The sequence below is a fragment of the Ursus arctos genome, chromosome X (genome assembly GCF_023065955.2).
Source record: "Ursus arctos isolate Adak ecotype North America chromosome X, UrsArc2.0, whole genome shotgun sequence".
NCBI lineage: Eukaryota > Metazoa > Chordata > Mammalia > Carnivora > Ursidae > Ursus > Ursus arctos.
The window spans coordinates 44507868-44528679 of NC_079873.1; the positions used below are offsets into that span (position 1 = coordinate 44507868).

At 38.5% G+C, this 20812-nt stretch overlaps 1 protein-coding gene across 22 annotated transcripts in view; it reads right to left on the bottom strand.

Moving 5' to 3' along the window:
• The window catches only part of HUWE1 (HECT, UBA and WWE domain containing E3 ubiquitin protein ligase 1), a 160953-nt gene that overhangs the window by 51776 nt on the left and 88365 nt on the right, over positions 1-20812 (bottom strand). For 18 of the 22 annotated variants that reach the window (XM_048213197.2, XM_044380147.3, XM_048213201.2 and 15 more), the window contains 9 exons: positions 19679-19855; positions 16109-16354; positions 14670-14803; positions 13789-13883; positions 4030-4221; positions 2433-2649; positions 1899-2021; positions 701-938; positions 86-316 (listed from right to left, as the gene is read on the bottom strand). In XM_048213197.2, the coding sequence (XP_048069154.1) occupies positions 86-316; positions 701-938; positions 1899-2021; positions 2433-2649; positions 4030-4221; positions 13789-13883; positions 14670-14803; positions 16109-16354; positions 19679-19855 (1653 nt within the window). The remainder of the gene's footprint in view (positions 1-85; positions 317-700; positions 939-1898; positions 2022-2432; positions 2650-4029; positions 4222-13788; positions 13884-14669; positions 14804-16108; positions 16355-19678; positions 19856-20812) is intronic. The other 4 variants (XM_048213204.2, XM_048213203.2, XM_044380151.3 and 1 more) reach the window with 1 other exon arrangement.

Here is a 20812-nt window from a genome sequence, read left to right on the forward strand (position 1 = left end):
TGTAAACTTAGAATATACTTGTGGGTTTGTGAGCTTTCTATTGGTGGCAAAGTCTGGGCCCTGGAGTGGGAAGCCAGGACCCTACCTGCTGCAGTTGCTGCTGGTTGACTTGAGGTTCCCGGCGAGAGCCGCCTTCCTCTTGCCCTGTGTCCTCTTCTCCTCGAGATCCCTCCTTCTCTTTGCTCAGTCTCTCTCGAATCACAGGCTCTCCTCGGAGAATGTGGCATAGGATGGCCAGCATGGACTCAGCCATTCGCCCGCCATATACCTTCAGGGGTTTCCGGTTCCACAGGTTCTTGATGCAAGTAAAGGCTGCCTAGAAGTCATTTGAAAAGCTGTGTGAAGATCATTTTGTCTCAATTCAAAGCCACTGGAGGAATAAGACCTATGGGATAGTCTTTCCACAAAAGATCAGGGCCAACAATAAAACTCTAGGTCAGTACTGAGGAGACCTAAAGAAGCACAGAGAAGGGGCATTTAACCCAACCTGAAGTACCCATCTCAAGTTTACAGTCCAAATATTTACATTACAAGGAATTCTCCAGTAGTCTCTATCCCCTTCTGTGAGGCAGTCCTATCTGGGAGTAGGATCCAATGGTTCTCCAACAATCAAGTTATTTCATTAAGGAGGACAAAAAGAGGGAGAGCTACCTAGTCAGCATGAGAAATCCCTCTTGGTTTCAGAATGCTCAATACTCACTTTCTGAGTTACCACAAGGAAGCGGAGGGCACTGAATTGTGGAAAGTTCTGGACACCTCCAGGCAATTTGGCAGGCAGTGAATGTGGAGATTCAAGCACTGTGGTGGGATTCACCATCTTCTCCACTAGCATTAGCCAGGCATCTAGGAATTCTCCTGTGCCATCAGGTAAATCTGAATGTTCTAATCCTTCAGCAACAGGAACTTTGCCTCCCATGGACAGAGCCCAATTGAAAGTTCTAAAATTCAAATAAGAGAAAGTATGGAGATAAAATATTAGTATTTTAGATCGGGGTGGGGGGAGAGCGGCATTCAGAAGGTTCCCAGTATCTATATTGCCACTATATGTCCCTCCTCTTGGAGCTATGGCTGCTAATCTGTCCAACATCTGTACATTTATTAGCTTTATCTTTTTTTGAGGGGAGGGTTTATTCCAGATTTATTTGGGTATTACTGACATATAGCAGATTTAAGTTTAAGGTATACAATGTGATGATTTGATACATATACAGAATGCAAAATAATTACCACTTTTAGCTTTATTTTTTAAAGCCAAAATGAACAAACCAACCAACCAACCAAACCAAAGTGGTTTCCAGAGGGGAGCAGAGGGGAGTAGGGGGATGGCTGAAATAGGTAAAGGGGATTAAGAGGTACAAACTTAGTTATAAAATAAACAAGTCACAGAAATGGAAAGTACAGCATAGGGAATAGAGATAATTTGTATGGTAGCAGATGGTAACTACACTTATTGTGATGAGCATTGCATAATGTACAAAAATTGTCAAATCACAATGTTGTACACCTGAAACAAGTATAACACTTATGTCAACTATACTTCAATAAAAAAAGTGAAACTCTGCTTAGAATCTTCAGACCAAGAGAAGCAGAAAAATTATCAGAGAAACAACAGAAAAGGATAAGTCTATTGGAAAAATATATACATCTGGCACTAAAAACCAGATGAGGAAACGCAGAGACCCTTACACAAACACCTCAAGGACAGGCTGAATCCCACCCTCCAAGGAAGACTGAGACAAAAATGGCTAGTTTCCAGAATGTGAAAGGGTACAACTAACAGCTGTCTCTATGTATCCCGCTGTCACAGGATAGGTGACTTAGAAAGTTGCGTGCTGCTAAGACACACAGAAAGACCAATCTCCAAGAAATGCTTCTCTGTGAAGCAACTTGATTCTTACTCAAAAAGAGCATTGTGGCCTCCAGAGCAGAGAAATTTCTGCAGCATAAGGTGGTAGGGATACTTCCTCTCATCAAACAGCATTGGGGATGTAAAACCAACTGAACAGATGAAGAATGTCAGCCTGAAAGAGGGGAAAAAGCAAAATTTTAGCCTTCTCTGAGGCAGTCACAGAAGCGGTGGGAAATTCATGTAGATGCCTAGGGTAAAATTTAACATTGTACTGAAGTGACTGAGAGACTGACTGGAATTCAGATGGGTGGCTGGCTAGTCTGATTAAAACTTCTAAGGCAAAAAAGGTGACAGTTCTCACCTACTAAAAAATACAAGGTTACTGAAATACAGTTTGATCATAAATGCTTTAAAAAATCTCTATATTCTAGACTAAGAAGAACCAAGACAAGTACATTAAACTGCACGTAGGCTAGACATCTAGAGTTAACAGGGAAACTTTCAAGTCCTCTAGTGCAGTGGCTCACTCTCCACTTAAGCAGAAAAGGAACCAATTAGATTCTGTATCTCCAGTAGAACTCACCTGAAGCGGGGAGTAGGTGTGTATGGTGGAGGTTGCCAAGATAAGCCCTTTGTGAGGAGCTTAGTGAGGGCTGAGGCTGTGGATCGAGCAGCAGGTGTCGGTGCTGTGGTGGTGCTGGCAGCATGATGGCTCCTTCTCTGGCGGACAGGAGACCCCACACAAAGTTTAACAAGGAGTCCAAATAGTTCAGCAAGCGCTCGGCCTAATCTGGAGGATGCTAGAAAGCAAAAGTCAGAATAAGGCATGAGCGTATACTCAGAATGGTTTCATTATAACTAACATTACTGTCAATGTTCCACAGAGAATAAATGCCTCTTTTGAAGGCAGGAGACAGAGAAGTAAGTATATTGGCACTCGATATATAACAAATGTGAAAGACAAGATAAACACACTGTTAAAGGAGGTACAGAGCTGAAAACAACTTTGTAGAAAAAGCCACAGATCAATATGAACCAGTTAGGTAAATGATACATCTACTGGGTTATAGAATCACTTAAAATGCCTATAGAACTTAAAAAATAGCAAAACTGTTAACCACTTAAGACCAGGAAAGAACATATACATTGTCTGATCACAACATTAAATATATGATCCCCAAAGGAAAAAAGATCACTGGGAAAAGTATAAAAATTTTATAAGTGGCTTTCTTAACATTAATTAATTTACAGAGAGACTGTGCGTGTGCACACATGAGCAGGGGAGTGGTAGAGAGAGAGAGAGAGAGAGAGAGAGAGAGAGAATCCCAAACAGGCTCTATGCCCAGCACAGAGCCCAATGTGGGGCTTGATCTTACAACCTGAGCTGACAAGAGTCAGACCATCAACCGAGCCACCCAGGTGCCCCACCAAAGGCCATTTTCTGCTTGCTTTGGGGCAGAGCTCTAGATTTCCAGGAGTTATGTCTTCACCTTTCTCTCTACATTAAGGTGTCGGAAAGTGGCAAATACTAATGAACATACAAAACAGGTTCCCCAAACACTGATATTACATTAAGAGGCAAAAGAAGACAAAGACAGATCAGTGCACATCTTTAATGCAATCTTATATCATGTTAATGTAGTCTCCACAGAGCTGCCAAAATGACATTATTAGAACATGAATCAACCATGTCATTTGCCAGCTATGTTTAAGGGACAGAGAAAATAAGAGGAGACTGGGTGGAGTAGCCAAACAGGTAAGAGGAAAGCAGGAGAGTTTAATACCACAGAAGCCAAGAAAAGAGTATTCTGAGGTGATGGGCCAACTATCATGCTGCAGACAAGTGAGTAGGGGACTGAAAAGTATCCCAATGGACTTAGCAACAGGTCACTGGTGAGTCATTTCAGCGGAATGATAAGAGCACGAGCCATTTGCAGTAGTTGAAGAATGAGGAGCAAGGAAGGAATTAAAGACATGGCTTTCAGGAAGCAAGTCTCTTACCCTGTATCCCTAGCAGTTAGTACAGAGCCTGTAACATAGTAGATACAACCTAAAAATGAGCCAGCACGGTTTACAAGTTCCTTAAAGGAAACAACAGAGCCATATCATTTGAATTTGTCTAAGAACTGGTTAAGGCTCTGAAAGCCAGAAAAGAGAGTAGAATGAAGAAAATCACTCACCTGACAATAAAGGCTTGATTTGCTTGATTCTGGCAGCCATAGCAGGTGTGATTTTAGATTTGCCTTTAGAGTCTGAAGCAGTAGGTTCATCTGTCTCCATGGGAGCCAATGTGTCACCATCAAGCCCAATGCCTTCTAATAAGCCCTGGGTAGAAGCATCCATACTTGCAGATGTTCCATCCTGTTCCCCATCTGTAGACATAAGAGGGGAGCAATAAGACCATATTGAGTCATCACTTACCTGGTTCCCTGTCCTGAAGAGTCACAAGAAAGAGCTACCTATGGTGCTTGTTACCCTTTAAATGTCTGTAACTTCCTAAATCTAAAAAGGAAAAACAAAAACAAAACATAACTGTACTGATACACTCCTCTCCTTGGAGCCCTTCTACATAACTAATACCGACATCTTCCAGCAAGAGCATATGAACTGTCTTAACCCACGGCTACCTTGCAAAACTGTAGGCACTGTATGACACAGGGAGCACCATTCACATGGACCACAATGTGTGTGGTGTACCCTGCCCCCCAGCCAATGCTGTCAAGGTGAATACCCTGGATAATATTTTATGGCTTGTCAATAAACTCAAATTAAACATCACAGATTATCACTGGAGAAATATATTTTATAGCATTTAAGATTTTTGTACATGAATGTGAGATGTATCTTTTTTTGGTGGAGATATGCATGCTCTTATATCTAATAATCAGATTTAGACAAACTTTTAATAAAACACATCACCCAGTTTTAATATTCTAAAAAAAAACTATGTGGAAATGGAGTCATCTGTGTTAAATGTGTGAAAGAAATTGCTGGAAAAATATCCAGATTGTTAGGTGAAGCAATTCTTTGACACCGAATCTAATTTTGTTCATACTTCTTAGTAAATTATTTATTCTTTCCTTGACTCGAATCTGGTGTATTTTGACTAAACTTGAGGTTCTAATTTTTGGTTTGGTCCATCTTCTCCAAATTTAAGTGGGCCAAAGGTTTGTGCTTATTTTATTCTCTCCCCTCTCCCATAATAACTAGCTGTCATATAAATCCTTTATCTGTTCCTTAAGCATTTCATCTATGTTTTTGTAACCTAAGTACAATTTTTAAGCATATCCTATCAGTTTTTATACATAGAATTGTCTTCTTAATAGTTTATTAAATTTGTTTCTCCCGATACAGAACATAAGGGAAAAACTTTCTAGAAAAGTTATTAATTTTAGGTTTGTTGCATTAGAGTCTGAAAACTGTGTATAGTTTCTCCTTACTGCAATTTGCAACTTTATTGTGATATAACATAAAAGCTATTTTCTTTTTTTTTTTAAGAAGGGTTTTTTTTTTTTTTAAAGATTTTATTTATTTATTTGACAGAGATAGAGACAGCCAGCGAGAGAGAGAACACAAGCAGTGGGAGTGGGAGAGGAAGAAGCAGGCTCATAGCGGAGGAGCCTGATGTGGGGCTCGATCCCAGAACGCCGGGATCACGCCCTGAGCCGAAGGCAGACGCCTAACCGCTGTGCCACCCAGGCGCCCCTAAAAGCTATTTTCTAAAATACCACTGTACAGGGGTGCCTTGCTGGCTCAGCTAGAAGAGCATGCGACTCGGTCTTGGGGTCGTTGAGTTTGAGCCCCACGCTGGGTGTAGAAGGTACTTAAAAAAAACCCCACTGTACAAAGAGGAGCTTGGGAAGATGGCAGAGTAGGAGGAGCCTGAGCTCACCCAGTCCTACATTTACAACTAGGTATCATCGGCACATCCAAGTCAATAAACTGAAGAACAATCCGAAGGTTGGCAGAACAAACTCCACAACTAAATATAGAGAAGCAGCTGCATCTGAAAGTTTAGGAAGGTCAGAAAGACAGAGGGAGGCTGCCCACTGAAAGGAGGGAGCTGGGCACACAGCAAGGGCAGAGAAACGGGCAGCTGTACCAGGAAGCTCACATGGGGAGAATAATCCCCATAACGTTTGGCTTTAAAAACCAGAGCGGCTGAATCGGTTTGTAAAACCACTGGGACTTAGGAGCCTGGAGCTTTAAAAGTCAGACAACTCAGCACTGGGCCTACTATCACTGGGTCACCACACTTAAAAGAGACAGCAGTCTGTATGAAGAAGCAACATAAAAGCGGCAGTTTACACAATGCTGAGGGCAACCGGGAGACAGATCTGTTCATAATGACTTAGGAGCATGTTGGGGGATTTCTCTGAAAAGGAGAGCTGATGGGAGCCATTCCACCCCCCGCCCCCAGAACTAAAACAGAGCAACCTGCAGGAGGTGAGGCTGTACAGACAACTGCTACCTAACTTGCTAGCAGTGTACCACAGCATGAGGTCTCCTGAGGACTCACCTACTCAGGGCAAATTCTGTTAAATCCGCACATACCCCACACCCCGCTGCCTGGTGCACAGGTGTGAGGCATGCCCGTAGCTGCTTCAGTGCTTCGAGGAACCTGGCATAAGACTAGTGGTCCTGTGCACATTTTCCTAACACTGCCTTCCAACTTTCAAGTTCACCAGTGGATACACACCCTCAGAGCTAGCCTGCCTGGGTCCCACTAACACCACAGAGAGCAAGTACAGCCCAAAAAAGGCAGAGTGAGTCAGTGCAAACTGCTGCACAAACAGGAAAAGGAACTTAGACAAAACAGCAAGACATAAGCATCACATACAGGATACTCTCCTGAAGCACCATGGTCTGGTGAATAGGACACACTGCAATCCAAGGCACTCTAGGACCACTTCTTCATAAAGTCACTACTTTCAAGAGCAGAAGACAACTTTCTTAACACAGAGAAACACAGAGAGGCAGACAAAATAGAGACAGATAAATTTATCCAAAATAAAAGAACAGCATAAGGCCACGGCCAAAAATCCAAGTGAAATGGATGTAAATAACATGCCTGATAGAGAATTGAAGGCAATGATCATAAGGATACTCACTGGACTTCAGAAAAGAGTGGAAGGCATGAGACCCTTAACACAGAGATAAGGAACAGCATAGGAGAGATAAAAGGTTCAATAAACGAAATGAGAAACACACTTGATGGAACGAACAACAGTATGGAAGAAGCAGAGGAACAAACTAGGGACCTAGAAGACAAGAGCAATGGAAAGTAATCAAGCTGAACAAAAGAGAGAAAAGAGTTAGCAATATGAGAACAGATTTAGGGAACTCAGCGAGTCGATCAAACGTAATAACATCTGTACTACAGGAGGCCCAGAAGAAGAGAGAGAAGGGGGCGGAAAATTTATTTGAAGAAGTAATAGCTGGAAATTTCCTTAATTTGGGAAAAGAGACAGACATCCAGATCCAGGAGGCACAGCGAACCCCCCCCATAAAAAACCAATAAAAGCAGACTGACACCAAGACATACTGTAATTAAAATTGCAAAATATAGTGAAAAAGAAAAAATTTTAAAAGCAGCAAGACAAAAGAAGTCATTAACTTACAAGGGAAAACCCAGAAGGCAAGCAGGAGATTTTTCAGCAGAAACTTGGCAAGCCAGAAGGGAGTGGCATGATATATTCAAAGTGCTGAATGGGAAAAATCTGCAGCAGGAATACTCTATCCAGCAAGGCTATCATTCAGTTTGAAGGAGAGATAAATAGTTTCCCAGACAAACAAAAACTAAAAGAGCTCATGATCAGTAAACCAGCCCTGTAAGAAATATTAAATAGGACTCTATGAGTGGAAAGACCAAAAGTGACAGTGTCGACGAACTTGCAAAAAAAAAAAAAGTATATAAAATATAGTAACATATACCTAAAATGTGGGGAGGAGAGAAGAAGGGGTTCAAACTTAACCATCAACTTAATATAAACTGCCATACGTAAAAGATGCTATATACAAATATAATGGTAATCATGTATCAAAAAACACTAGTAAGTATGCAAAGAATAAAGAGAAAGAAATCCAAATACATCACCAAAGAAAATTAGCAAACCGTGAAAGAGAAAGAGACAAGAAAGGATCAGAGAAAATCTCCGGAAACAACCACAAGTAATAAAATGGCAATACCTACCTACGTATCTATCTATCTATCTATCTATCTATCATTACTGTGAATCAATCAATCAATCATTACTTTGAATGTAAATGGACTAAATGCTCCAGTCAAAAGACAGGGTGACAGAATGGATAAAAAAGGAAGATCCATCTACATGCTGCCCACAAGAGACTCATTTTAGACCTGAAGACACCTGCAAATGGAACATGAGGGGATGGAGAAATATTTATCATGCAAATGGTTGTCAAAAGAAAGCTGGAGTAGCAATTCTTATATTGGACAAAATAGACTTAAAGACTACAACAAGAGACAAAGAAAGACACTATATAGTAATAAAGGGGACACTCCAACAAGAAACTCTAACAATTGTAAATGTTTATGTACCCACGTAAGAGCACCCAAATACACAGATAATAACAAACATAAAGGAACTGATCAATAAGCAATACAATAACAGTAGGGGACTTTAATACCCCACTTACATCAACAGACAGATCATCTAAACAAAAAATCAACAAGGAAACAATGGCTTTGAATGAAACACTGAACCAGATGGATTTAATAGATATATTTTGAACATTTCATCCTAAAACAAAACAGAATACACATTCTTTTCAATTACACATGGAACAGTCTACAGAATAGATCACACATTAGTCCAGAAAACTAGCCTGAATAAATGCAAGAAGACTGAAGTCATACCATGCCTATCTTTTCTGACCACAATGCTGTGACACTAGAAGCCAACCACAAGATAAAATCTGGAAAGATCACAAATACATGGAGGTTAAAGAACATGCTACTCAACAATGAATGAGTCAACCAGGAATCAAAGAATAAAAAAGTACATGGGAACAAATGACAACACAATCATCCAAAATCTTTGGGATGCACCTAACGTTACATCAAAAGGAGCTAGAAAAAGAACAAACAAGACCTAAAACCAGCAGAAGGAAGAAATTAGAAAGATTAGAGTAGAAATAAATGATACAGAACTAAAGAAACAATAGAACAGATCAATGATACCAGGAGCTGGTTCTTTAATCCTCTGTCAGACTTGTTAAAAAAAAAGATTCAAGTAAATAAAATCACAAATGAGAGAGGAGAAATAATCCAAACCACAGAAATATAAAAAATCATGAGAATGTTATGAAAAACTGTATGCCAACAAACTGGACAACCTAGAAGAAATGGATAAACTCCTAGAAACATATAAACTACCAAAACTCAAACAGGAGGAAATAGAAAATTTCTGATGATCAGCAAAGAAATTGAGTTAGTAATCAAAAAACTCCCAACAAACAGAAGTCCAGGACTGGATGGTTCACAGGTGAAGTCTACCAAAATTTTAAGGAAGAGTTAATACCTATTCTTCTTAAACTATTCTAAAATATAGAAAAAAGGGAAAACTTCCAAATTCATTCTACGAGGCCAGCATTACCCTGATTCCAAAACCAGACAAAGACTCCATTAAAAAATGAGAACTATAGGCCAATACCCCTGATGAACAGAGATGCAAAAATTCTCAATAAAATAGTAGCAAATCCGATTAATACAAAAAAAAAATCATTCGCCAGGATCAAATGGGATTTATTCCTGGGTTGCAAACGTGGTTCAATGTTCACAAATTCAGTCAGTGTGATACATCACATCAATAAAAGAAATATTAAGAAGCACATGATTGTTTTAATAGCTGAAGAAAAAGCACCCGACAAAGTACAATATCCATTCATGATAACTGTCAAGCGGTGCCTGGGTGGCTCAGTTGTTTAAGTGTCCGACTCTTGATTTCGTCTCAGGTCATGACCTCAGGTCCTGGGATTAAGCCCTGGCACTGGGCTCTATGCTCAAGGGGGAGTCTGCTTGAGGAGTCTCTCCCTCTGCCCCACCCTGCAGCTCATGCTCTCTCTCTCAAAATAAATAAATTAAAAACCCTCAACAAAGTAGGTTTAGAGGGAACATACCTAAATATAATAAAGGCCATATACGAAAAACAGAGCTAACGTCATCCTTAATGAGGGAAAAACTGAGGACTTTTCTCCTAAGGTGAAGAAGACAAGGATGTCCACTCTCACCACTTTTATTCATCATAATACTGTAAGTCCTAGCCACAGCAATCAGACAACAAAGATAAATAAAAGGCATCCAAATCAGTAAGGAGGAAGTGAAGCTTTTACTATTTGCAGATGACATAATACTATATATAGAAAACCCTACTGACTCCACTAAAAAATTCTGGAACTAATATACATTATCAGTAAAGTCACAGGATACAAAATCAATGTATAGAAATCTGTTGCATTTCTATACACCAATAATGAAGCAGGAGAAAGATAAGTTAAGAAAACAATCCCATTTACAATTACACCAGAAATAACATACCTAGGGATAAACCTAACCAAACATGTGAGGGACCTATACTCTGAAACCTATAAAAACACTGATGAAAGAAACTGAAGATGACACAAAGAAATGGAAAGACATTCCATGCTCACAGACAGAAGAACAAATATTGTTGATATGTCTATACTACCCAAAGTCTACACATTTAATGCAATCCCTATCAAAATACCAACAGCATTTTTTACAGAACCAGAACAAACAATTGTAACATTTGTATGGAAACACAAAAGATCCTGAAGAGCCAAAGCAATCTTGAAAAAGAAAAACAAAGCTGGAGGTATTATAATTTCAGACATCAAGTTATATTACAAAACTGTGGTAATCAAAAAAGTATGGCAGTGGCACAAAAATACACACATAGATCAGTAGAACAGAGAAGAAAACCTAGAATTAAACACACAACTATATGGTTAATTCATCTTTTTAAAAAATTTTATTTATTTGACAGAGAGAGAGACACACACAGCGAGAGAAGGAACACAAGCAGGGGGAGTGGGAGAGGGAGAAGCAGGCTCTCCGCTGAGCAGGGAGTCCGATGCGGGGCTCAATCCCAGGACCCTGGGATCATGACCTGAGCCGAAGGCAGATGCTTAACGACTGAGCCACCAAGGCACCCCTGGTTAATTAATCTTTGACAAAGCAGGAAAGAATATCCAATGGGACAAAGACCATCTCTCTTCAACAAATGCTAATGGGAAAACTGGACAGCAACATGCAGAAGAATGAAACTGGACCATTTTCTTACACCATACACAAAAATAAATTCAAAATGGATTAAAGACCTAAATATGAGACCTGAATATATAAAAATCCTAGAATAGAACACAGGCAGTAACCTCTATCACATCAGCCATAGCAACTTTTTTTCTACATAGGTCTCCTGAGGCAAGGGAAACAAAATAAAAAATAAACTATTGGGATTATATCAAAATAAAAAGCTTCTGCATAGTGAAGGAAACAATCAACAAAACTGAAAGGCAACCTACGGAATGGGAGAAGGTATGTGCAAATGACATACCTGATACAGGGTTAATATCCAAAAAATATGAAGAGCTCATACAACTCAACGCCCAAAAACCACACAATCCGACTAAAAAAATGGGCAGAAGACATTTCTCCAAGGAAGATATACAGATGACCAAAAGATACAAGCAAAGATGTTCATCATCACTTACCATCAAGGAAATGCAAACCAAAACTACAATGAGATATCACCTCACACCTGTCAGAATGGCTAAAATCGGTAACGCAATAAACAAAAGGTGTCAGTGAGGATGTGCAGAAAAAGGAACACTCTTGCACTGTTGGTGGAAATGCAAACTGGTGCAGTCACTGTGGGAAACAGTATGGAGGTTCCTCAGAAAGTTAAAAATAGAACTACCCTACGATCCAGCAATTGCACTAGTAGCTATCTACCCAAAGAATACAAAAACACTAATTCAAAGGGATACATGCACCCCTATGTTTATAGCATTATTTACAATAGCCAAGATATGGACTGATGAATGGATAAAAAAGTGGTGGCATATGCATACAATGGAATATCATTCAACCATAAAAAAGAATGAAATGTTGCCATTTGCAAGGACACGGATAGACCTAGAGAGTATAAACGCTAAGCAAAGTAAGTCAGAGAAAGACAAATACCATATAATTTCACTCCTTGTGGAATTTAAGAAACAGAACAAAGGGGGAAAAAAGAAAGAGTGACAAACGAAGAAACAAATTCTTAATTATACAGAACTGATCAATACCAGAGGGGAGGGGGTCAGGGATGTGTTATATAGGTAACTGGGATTAAGGAGTGTACTTCTCCTTATGAGTATCGGGTGATGTATGGAATTGCTGAATCATTTTATTGTACAACTGAAACTAATACAACACTGTATGTTACCTGGAATTTTAAAAAACCTTAAAAATATATAAAAAGAATAAAAAGAAAAATTTAGAAAAATATATTTAAATATGTAATCAGAAAAATAGCACTGTCCAATAGAAATATGTGAGCCACATACATAATTTTAAATTAACCCAATATAGTCATATTTTTTATTTCAAGACATAATGATATATAAAAATTATTGACACCGGGTGTTATATGCAAGTAATGAATCAAGGAACTTTGCATCAAGAAAAAATTACTGAGTTTACATTTTTATACTCAGGATTTTTTTAAAAAAACAGGTTATCTATATGAAATATACTTAGAGTACATCTCAATTCAGACATTAAATTTTCATAAAATTGACCTACATTTATTTCACACAATTTGGTTGAAAAAAAATACATTCACATACCAAAGTTGTTCTAAACATACTTAAAAGCCTTCTGACAGCTGTACAGAATAACAGTTATATTTAAATAAAAATTAAGAATTCAGTTTTTTCCATCCAGCCTATCACTTCAACTACATCTTTAACAACCCTATTTCCAAATAAAGTCACATTCTGAGGTGCTGGGGGGTGGTGGTTAGTGCTTCAACACAGTATTTTTTTTGTGTGGTAGGGAGACAGACACACAAATCAACCCATTATACCCTTCCCTTCCAAGAGGAAATAAAAAAAAAAAGGAGCAAGTTGGAAGATAGAAAAGGAAGGAAGGAGGAGGGAGGGAGAACAAAAGAAGAAGGAAAAAAATCCAATTTTTTAGTTATACTGCCATATTACAAGTGTTCAACAGTCCACATGGGGCTAAGTGGCTACCATACTAGTCCTTTCTTAGTCCTTTCCACTATGTGAGGATACAGTGAAAAGTCTGCAACCCAGAACAGTGTGGTTCTAAAGTGTTCCACAGCCACTTAAAACAACCATTTGCCGGTTTTAACAGTGAAATTAAACTTCTGAAAAATAAGTTTACAAAAATTAGAGTCCTGCTATACCCTTCCAATACAGTAATTTCTAGGGATTAATTCTCCATTTACATTAAAACTATATAAAACGATACTCATATTTCAAAACAGTACATTAGAAAACTTAATAGGGAATGGTTAATTCACAGACCCTTTACATGGCACTTAATGTTAAGTAAAAAGAGAGCTATAAAATATTATCTCTAAGATAATCACAACTATGCTAATAAAATGTACCCCTAGGGGAAAAGATTAGGCATATAGTTCCAAAATATTGTTTATTTGTGGTACAAATGTAAGTCATTCTTTTTACTGTAATTTGTAATTGTTACGACTGTGTATATACATTTTATAGAGAAACTGAGTGAAATAATTTTAAAGTAAAAATGAAAGGAAAAAAAACTGAGGACTAAAGACAATAGAGCTAACTTAATTTTCACAATAGACCTATAAAGACAGAGACAAAACTTAAGAGAATTAATGACTAAGATTTTAGTTTCTTGGAGTTACCTGATCTTTTTCCGCCCTGGGTCGTACCTGCCTTCTCATCCTTTGGAACTAGTTTCTGCATGTCCGCCTGGCCAAATTCACATCCAGATGGTAGGCTGCAACAAGACAAACCACGAGTAAAAAAGAATACTGATGGTTCATTTCTTAAGTTGTGCTTGGTCCTTAATCTGCTTGGCTAACACTACCCCTCCTATAACAGGTAAGTGAACCTAATAAAACACGTGCAATGATCAAATTCCTGAGGTAGTACTCAACAAGATTCCCAACTCAACTTTAGATTTGGCTAACAAATTTTAAACACCTATCATTGCTGACACAGAATAATTAGGACATAAGATCAAAGATGCAGAAGATAACACATTTGTAAGCATGTGTCTAGGCTGGTAAATGGGAAGGACAATACTGTGAAGTGAATGTCTGTGTCCCCTCAAAATTTGTTTGTTGAAATCCTAATGACCAATGTAATAGTATTAGTAGGGAAGGCCTTTGGCAAGTGCTTAAGTCTTGAGGGTAGAAACTTCATGAATGGGACTACTGCCTCATAAAAGACGCTCCAGAAATATTCCTAGTCCTTTCCACTATGTGAGGATACAATGAAAAGTCTGCAACCCAGAAAAGGACCCTCACCCAACCATGCTAGCACCATAGTCTCAGACTTCCAGCTTCCAGAACTATGAGCAACAGATTTCTGCTGTTTATAAGGATCCAGTCTGTGGTATCTTGTTCTAGCAACCTGAACAGATTAAGATAGACAAGGAACCCTCTGAACTCTTTACTAATAGCCTTCTGTCCTTGACCAAAGCAATCCTCCAGGATCACTGAACTTAGTTTCTCTATTAAGAAAGACAACAGAAATAATAAAGAGATGACCATTCCCTTACCTGTTTGGGGTACACAGGGAGAGGAGGACAGTGCTTTCCCACACCAGGGAACAGTATAACTGGCTCAGCTTGCTCAGAACACTCAGACCCAACTGAGAGCCCCACTGGTTTACGGAGATGGAACGAATTTCACTCTGCAATCCAAGTAAACAGAAGCTGATCTTTGGGATGCCCTCTGCAACATTTACAGTCTGTATCTAACATCCCTTCTCATTTTCTTCTCATTGCTTTTTATAAAGCAAAAGGCAATGGTCATAGGCAACTCTTTTAAAAGAAACAGTTTTGCAGATTCATTTGACAGCCTTCTAATTTTGTTAGGTGGTGCAGGACTTGCTATTTTCCTCTTATTTCTTAACTTCAATAAATATTTGGATTTATCTAATTACTTGAAGTGAACATTTCACCTTAATTTTATTTCATTAAATCAAAAGTCATAAAAATAAATCCCAAACCTGTTATGTAATTGAATTATTTTCTAAATTGTTTATATCTGTGCTTTTCATTTGATTTGATACAAAGAATATACTCCTGCTCAACAGCATAAAACAAGGGTGCCAAAACATTACATCATTAATCTTTAGAATAGATTACTTGAGAACAGAAAGCTGTAAAATGATGAACACATACACACACAAAAACCTTGTCCTTCTGGAACCACAAGAGGAACCTCACATGGATGGCAGGCATAGGGTTTGATATTTAGGTAATCGTTACTAATCTCTGTTAATTACCATTGACTTAAATATACTGTGGTCAAATTTCCTTCTTGCCATTCCATTATCAGGCCTACATGCATTTGTACAAAGATTAGGAAGTAATAAGGCCAGATGAGCACCCAATTGAGGCTTGCCCATTAAAAAAGGTGACTATATATCCCAGTTGGCCTTGTAGCTGCTACAGATCTATTAATGCCTGTTATTTTTTTAAAAAAGATTTTGTTTATTTGAGAGAGAGAGAGTGAGAGAGACAAGAGGCAGAATGAGAGGGAGAAGCAGACTCCCCACCGAGCAGAAAGTCCGACATGGGGTTCCATCCCAGGACCCTGAAATCATGATTTGAGCTGAAGGCAGATGCTTATCCAACTGAGCCACCCATGAGCCCCTATTAACACCTATTATTTACAATAACCTAATAAAACATGTGCAAAGATCAAATTCCTGAGGTAGCACTCAACAAGGTTTTCAACTCAACTTTTACTCTCAAGAAAGTCTAATTCACAAAACAAATTTGGATACCCAAATTCTAATGAAAAAAAAAAATACTAAGGGAAAATGAAACTAGATAGCATCTTGAAGCATAAACCTGCAACCCCCACCAAAAAAATCTGGGCTACCTGCAGCTAGCCCAGGTAGAACTGTTTCTAAGCATAGTAAGATGCCCAGTATGTGCCCTACGTATTTTGCTGGCTTTAAACTCACTTGTTCACCCCTAATTCTTACCTGTCCAACTCTGCAAGTATGAACAAACATCATGATGTAGGCATGGGCAGCAGTGAGTGCATGCAGTAGAGGTGTGGCCTGAGCTGAGAGGGTAGCATCAGCAACATTGCCAGCACAAGCCAGTTCTCGCAACAACACTGAGCCTCCAGGGGATTCAATTGGGCGATGTAAGGGCTCCAAGGATGAAAGGATGGAGTCCAATTGAAGGAGACCCTCCTGAAGGACTTTGGGTTCATGTGACAGTGTCTGAAACAAGAATAATAATTAAAGCATTAATGTACAATGAACTTCATATACCTCATGTCTTTAATAGTCACAAAGGAAGAAGTAGAAGACAAGTGTCACAAATTTTGAACCTGGCCATGGTATCCCACCTGGTAAATGGTAGAGCCAAAATATGAATGCAGGTATGACATACCTCAATGCCTCCTTTTAGAACAACACTTCTCTCAAATGAGAGGCCAAATGTGGTAAGCCAATCATATTTAAAAGCTTGTGATGCCAAACTGAAGTACTATTATAGCAAGGACTCCATACTATAAGATTAATTATAAAGTCTGCTCAACAGGGAGCAATATTAGGCAAGGTTCCAAAGCATGGAAGTGAACCAGTAATACAGCTGTTATTTATTTCCTAAAATAAAAAGAGATGATTCTAGAATAGGCAGCAGGTAGGCAATTTCCTTTTTTATGAGACAACTCAAGGATTATAGGACATGGTTCTTGTAATTGCCTTCTGAGTCTGCAAAAAAAAATATCTCACAGTAAAATACTATCACTTGTCATTCAAAAATAGGAGAACTTATCTGCCTTTCCTGTGGCTTTAAATAAATCTATCAATTCTCACACAGTATCTTAGAGGTAGGACAGCGATGGAGCATAGCCTCTTTTCCTCTTCTCTTATAAACAGCACTTAACATTGCAAAGAGTAAAGCAAAATAAAACATTAAATACAGACATGTCACAATTATGGACTTTCCAAGTCCAAACGCAACTGGATTACTGACTTTTAGCAGAACTTACTTATCACTGCACAATCCAACTAATGAAGGAGATTCACAGATTTAATGCAATCCCTATAAAATTACCAATGGCTGGGGGGGGGTCAGAAATAGAAATACCTCTCTTAAAATTTGTAAAAGAATCTCAAGGGACCCCAAAAAGATAGAACTATCCTGAAAAAGAACAAAGTTGGAGATCATATACTTCCTGATTTCCAAACTTATCACAAAGCTACAGTAATAAAAAAACGTGGTGGTAGTGGCATAAGGACAGACATCAAGACCAACAGAACATAATAAAGCTCCAAAATAAACCTTCGCATCTATGGTCAAAATATTTTTGACAAGGGTGCCAAGACATAGGTGCAACAGGGAAAGAACAGTCTTATCAATAAATGGTGTTGGGAAAACTGGATATCCACATGCAAAAGAATGAAGTTGGACCTTACCTCACACCATATAAAAAAATTACTCCAAATAGATCAAAGACCTAAATGTAAGAGCTAAAACTATAAAAACACACAGAAGAAGACACAGGGTAAAAGCTGCATGACACTGGACTTGGCAATGATTTCTCAGATTTGACACCAAAGCACAGCAACAGCAGTAAGAAAAAGATAAAACGGACCTCATTAGAATTAAAACCCTTTGTTCATCAAAGGGCACTATTAACAGAGGTAAAGGTAAACCACAGGAAAAAATATTTGCAAATCATTTATCTGATTATCCAGAATATATAAAGAACTTCTACAACTCAACAACAAAAAACAAACCCCACTAAAAAATGGGCAAAGGACATGAACAGACATCTCTCTAAAGATACACAAACAGCCAGTAAGCACATAGAAAGATGCTCAACATCATTAATCATTTAGACGATACAAATCGAAACCATGCGATCTCACTTCACACCTATTAGGTTGGCTACTACCAACAAAAAAAAAAAAAGGAAAAAGAAAAAGGGAATAAAAAGTGTTGGTGAGGATGCAGAGAAATTGGAACCCTTGTGCATTGCTGGTTCAAATGATGTGAAACGGTGGAGCTGCTATGGAAAACAGTATGGTGGCTCCTTGAAAAATTAACAATAGAACTACCACATAATCCAGCAATCCTACTTCTGAGTATACAACTAAAAGAACTGAAAGCAGTCTTGGGTATGATCATACTTTCATATGTAATCTATAGACGTCAAATTCATAAAACCAGAGAGGAGAATGATAGTTGCCAGGGGCTGGGGGGGGGGGGGTGAAGGTGGAGATGTTGGTCAAAGGGCAAACTTTCAGTTATGAGTAAGTTGTGGGGATCTAATATATAGCTTGGTGTCTAGTTAATACTATATTGTATACTTGAAATTTACTGACAGATCCTTAAGTGCTCTCACTACACACACACACACACACACACACACACACACACACAAGTAGTCCTGAAGAAATATCTGCACACCCGCGTTCACAGTACTATTCAAAATAACCAAGAGGTGGAAGCGAACCAATGGTCTATCAATGAATGAACGGATACACAAAATGTGGCTTATACATACAACAGAGTCATAAAAAGGGAGGAAATTTTTTTTTAAAGATTTTATTTATTTATTCGATAGAGACAGAGACAGCCAGCGAGAGAGGGAACACAAGCAGGGGGAGTGGGAGAGGAAGAAGCAGGCTCCCAGCGGAGGAGCCTGATGTGGGGCTCAATCCCATAACGCCAGGATCACGCCCTGAGCCGAAGACAGATGCTTAACTGCTGTGCCACCCAGGCGCCCCAAAAGGAAGGAAATTCTGACATATGCTACAACATGGGTGAATCCTCAAGACATTATGCTAAGCAAAATAAGCCAATCACAGAAAAACAAATACCTTATGAATTACATTTACATGAGATACCTGGAACAGTCAAATTCAGAGAGACAGAAAGTAGAACAATGTTTACCAGGGGATGGGAGAGAAAGGGGAAGGTAGAGTTGTTGAGTATAGAATTTCAGTTTTGCAAGATGAAAAATTTCTGGAGACTGGTTGTGCAACAATGTGAATGTACCTAAGACTACTGAACCAAACACTTAAAAGTGGTTAAAAAGGTAAACATCATGTGATGTGTATTTTACCACTATTTAAAGTAAATAAAGCACTTAATTTTTTGGCAAAATTTGAGCAATAAACTATAGGTCAATTGTGCTTAAAATGCATGACTATCGAGCTTGAAAAAGGAAAAAAGCTGTATGACTAAACAATACCAGATTGTGTTAAAAAGTATCCACGAGAAAAGATGACATAATAAACCCAGTTCCAAAACTTTCTTCATCTACTATCCCTTCCAGTAAACTCAAATGTTTGAACTATATACCAAACCTAGGAACAATGAACAAACACTTCAACTTTTCAATGAGAAATAACGTGACACACTATTAGTCACAAAATTCACTTAAGATTCACTTGTAGTACATAAACCACAAATTTCTTCATTATTTTTTTAGTTCAAAGTAAAGGGAGACCACAGTGAAAACATGTATACAGAAGTACTGCAAAACTGATTTCTAAAAAGAAATGAAAATATTTGGCCAGAGCTCTTACCAATATGGATTTGCAGACACCTGCAACAGCCTGACAGGCCGCAGATGTGGGAAAGTCAATGGGCAGATTGGGAAGACCCAAAATGGTAACCAAAGGCAAAAGTCCTTTCTGATTCACAAATTCCTGGCAGTGGTCATCTGTTGTATTGTTGCTCAGAATAGATTCCACAAATTTCATCTAGGTAATGAAAATTTAAAAAAAAAAAAGTTAGAGCCAGACACCTGGAACTAAAAGGCCAGCTTAGAGTAAGGACAGGGGTAGCCTTATGGTCATGAAATCAGTATTTTCTAGAATACCAAAACCTTAAGTAAATAGGGATAGATATGATATGGACTCTAAACATTCAAAAAAACAAAAAACCACCACACAGGAATAATTACTTCTTCCCAATCTACCTTTTTGGCCACACCTAAAGTCATATAATTTGAGAGCACAGAGAGGGTAAATCACTTGCTCAGGGCCACACCCATGAATTAGTGGCAAAATCAGATCTGATCTCTTACTTTGCTTCTTGCATGATAGTGTGTTGCCTCTCCCCTGTAAGCAAAAATGGATACTTCCCCTCAATGCGTTCATAATGCAAATGAAAACCAGAACTCTGGAAAAGTGATTTGGACCAAACAAAGCATTTTCTTAAGGGAAGAAAGTAAAATGTGGGCAAGAAACACACAGGCACAAGAGAAACCATCTCAGAAGTCTTGGAGGTGCTTAGTGGGCTAGAAAAATTGCTAAGCGGGCTTCCCCTTATGGGGAAATAATTCTGAGAAAATTCAAACTCTTCCCTTTTCTCCTGTAAAACACATGGGAAGTTATAAGAAATGGCCATATTACTATTTTTTTAATATAGAGGAGAAGTTAATGGGAAAATAGCAAGTAATGGGAAAAAATATATGTTGGATACATTCAAAGAACATAATACTAGATTGTCCTAAGACAGTCCACTCTTCTGTTTGGATTCCAATGGGGAATAGTAACAATGAACAGAATATTGGGAGTATCCAAAAAAAAGGGAAGAGTGTTGTCCAATTTTTGGCAAACCAGTTTCATAGAACAAGGTTTGCACATCTTTCCCCACTGATCCACACTTTAAGGGCCCCAGTGAAAATAAAACGTGGAAACCACTAGACTATTTGG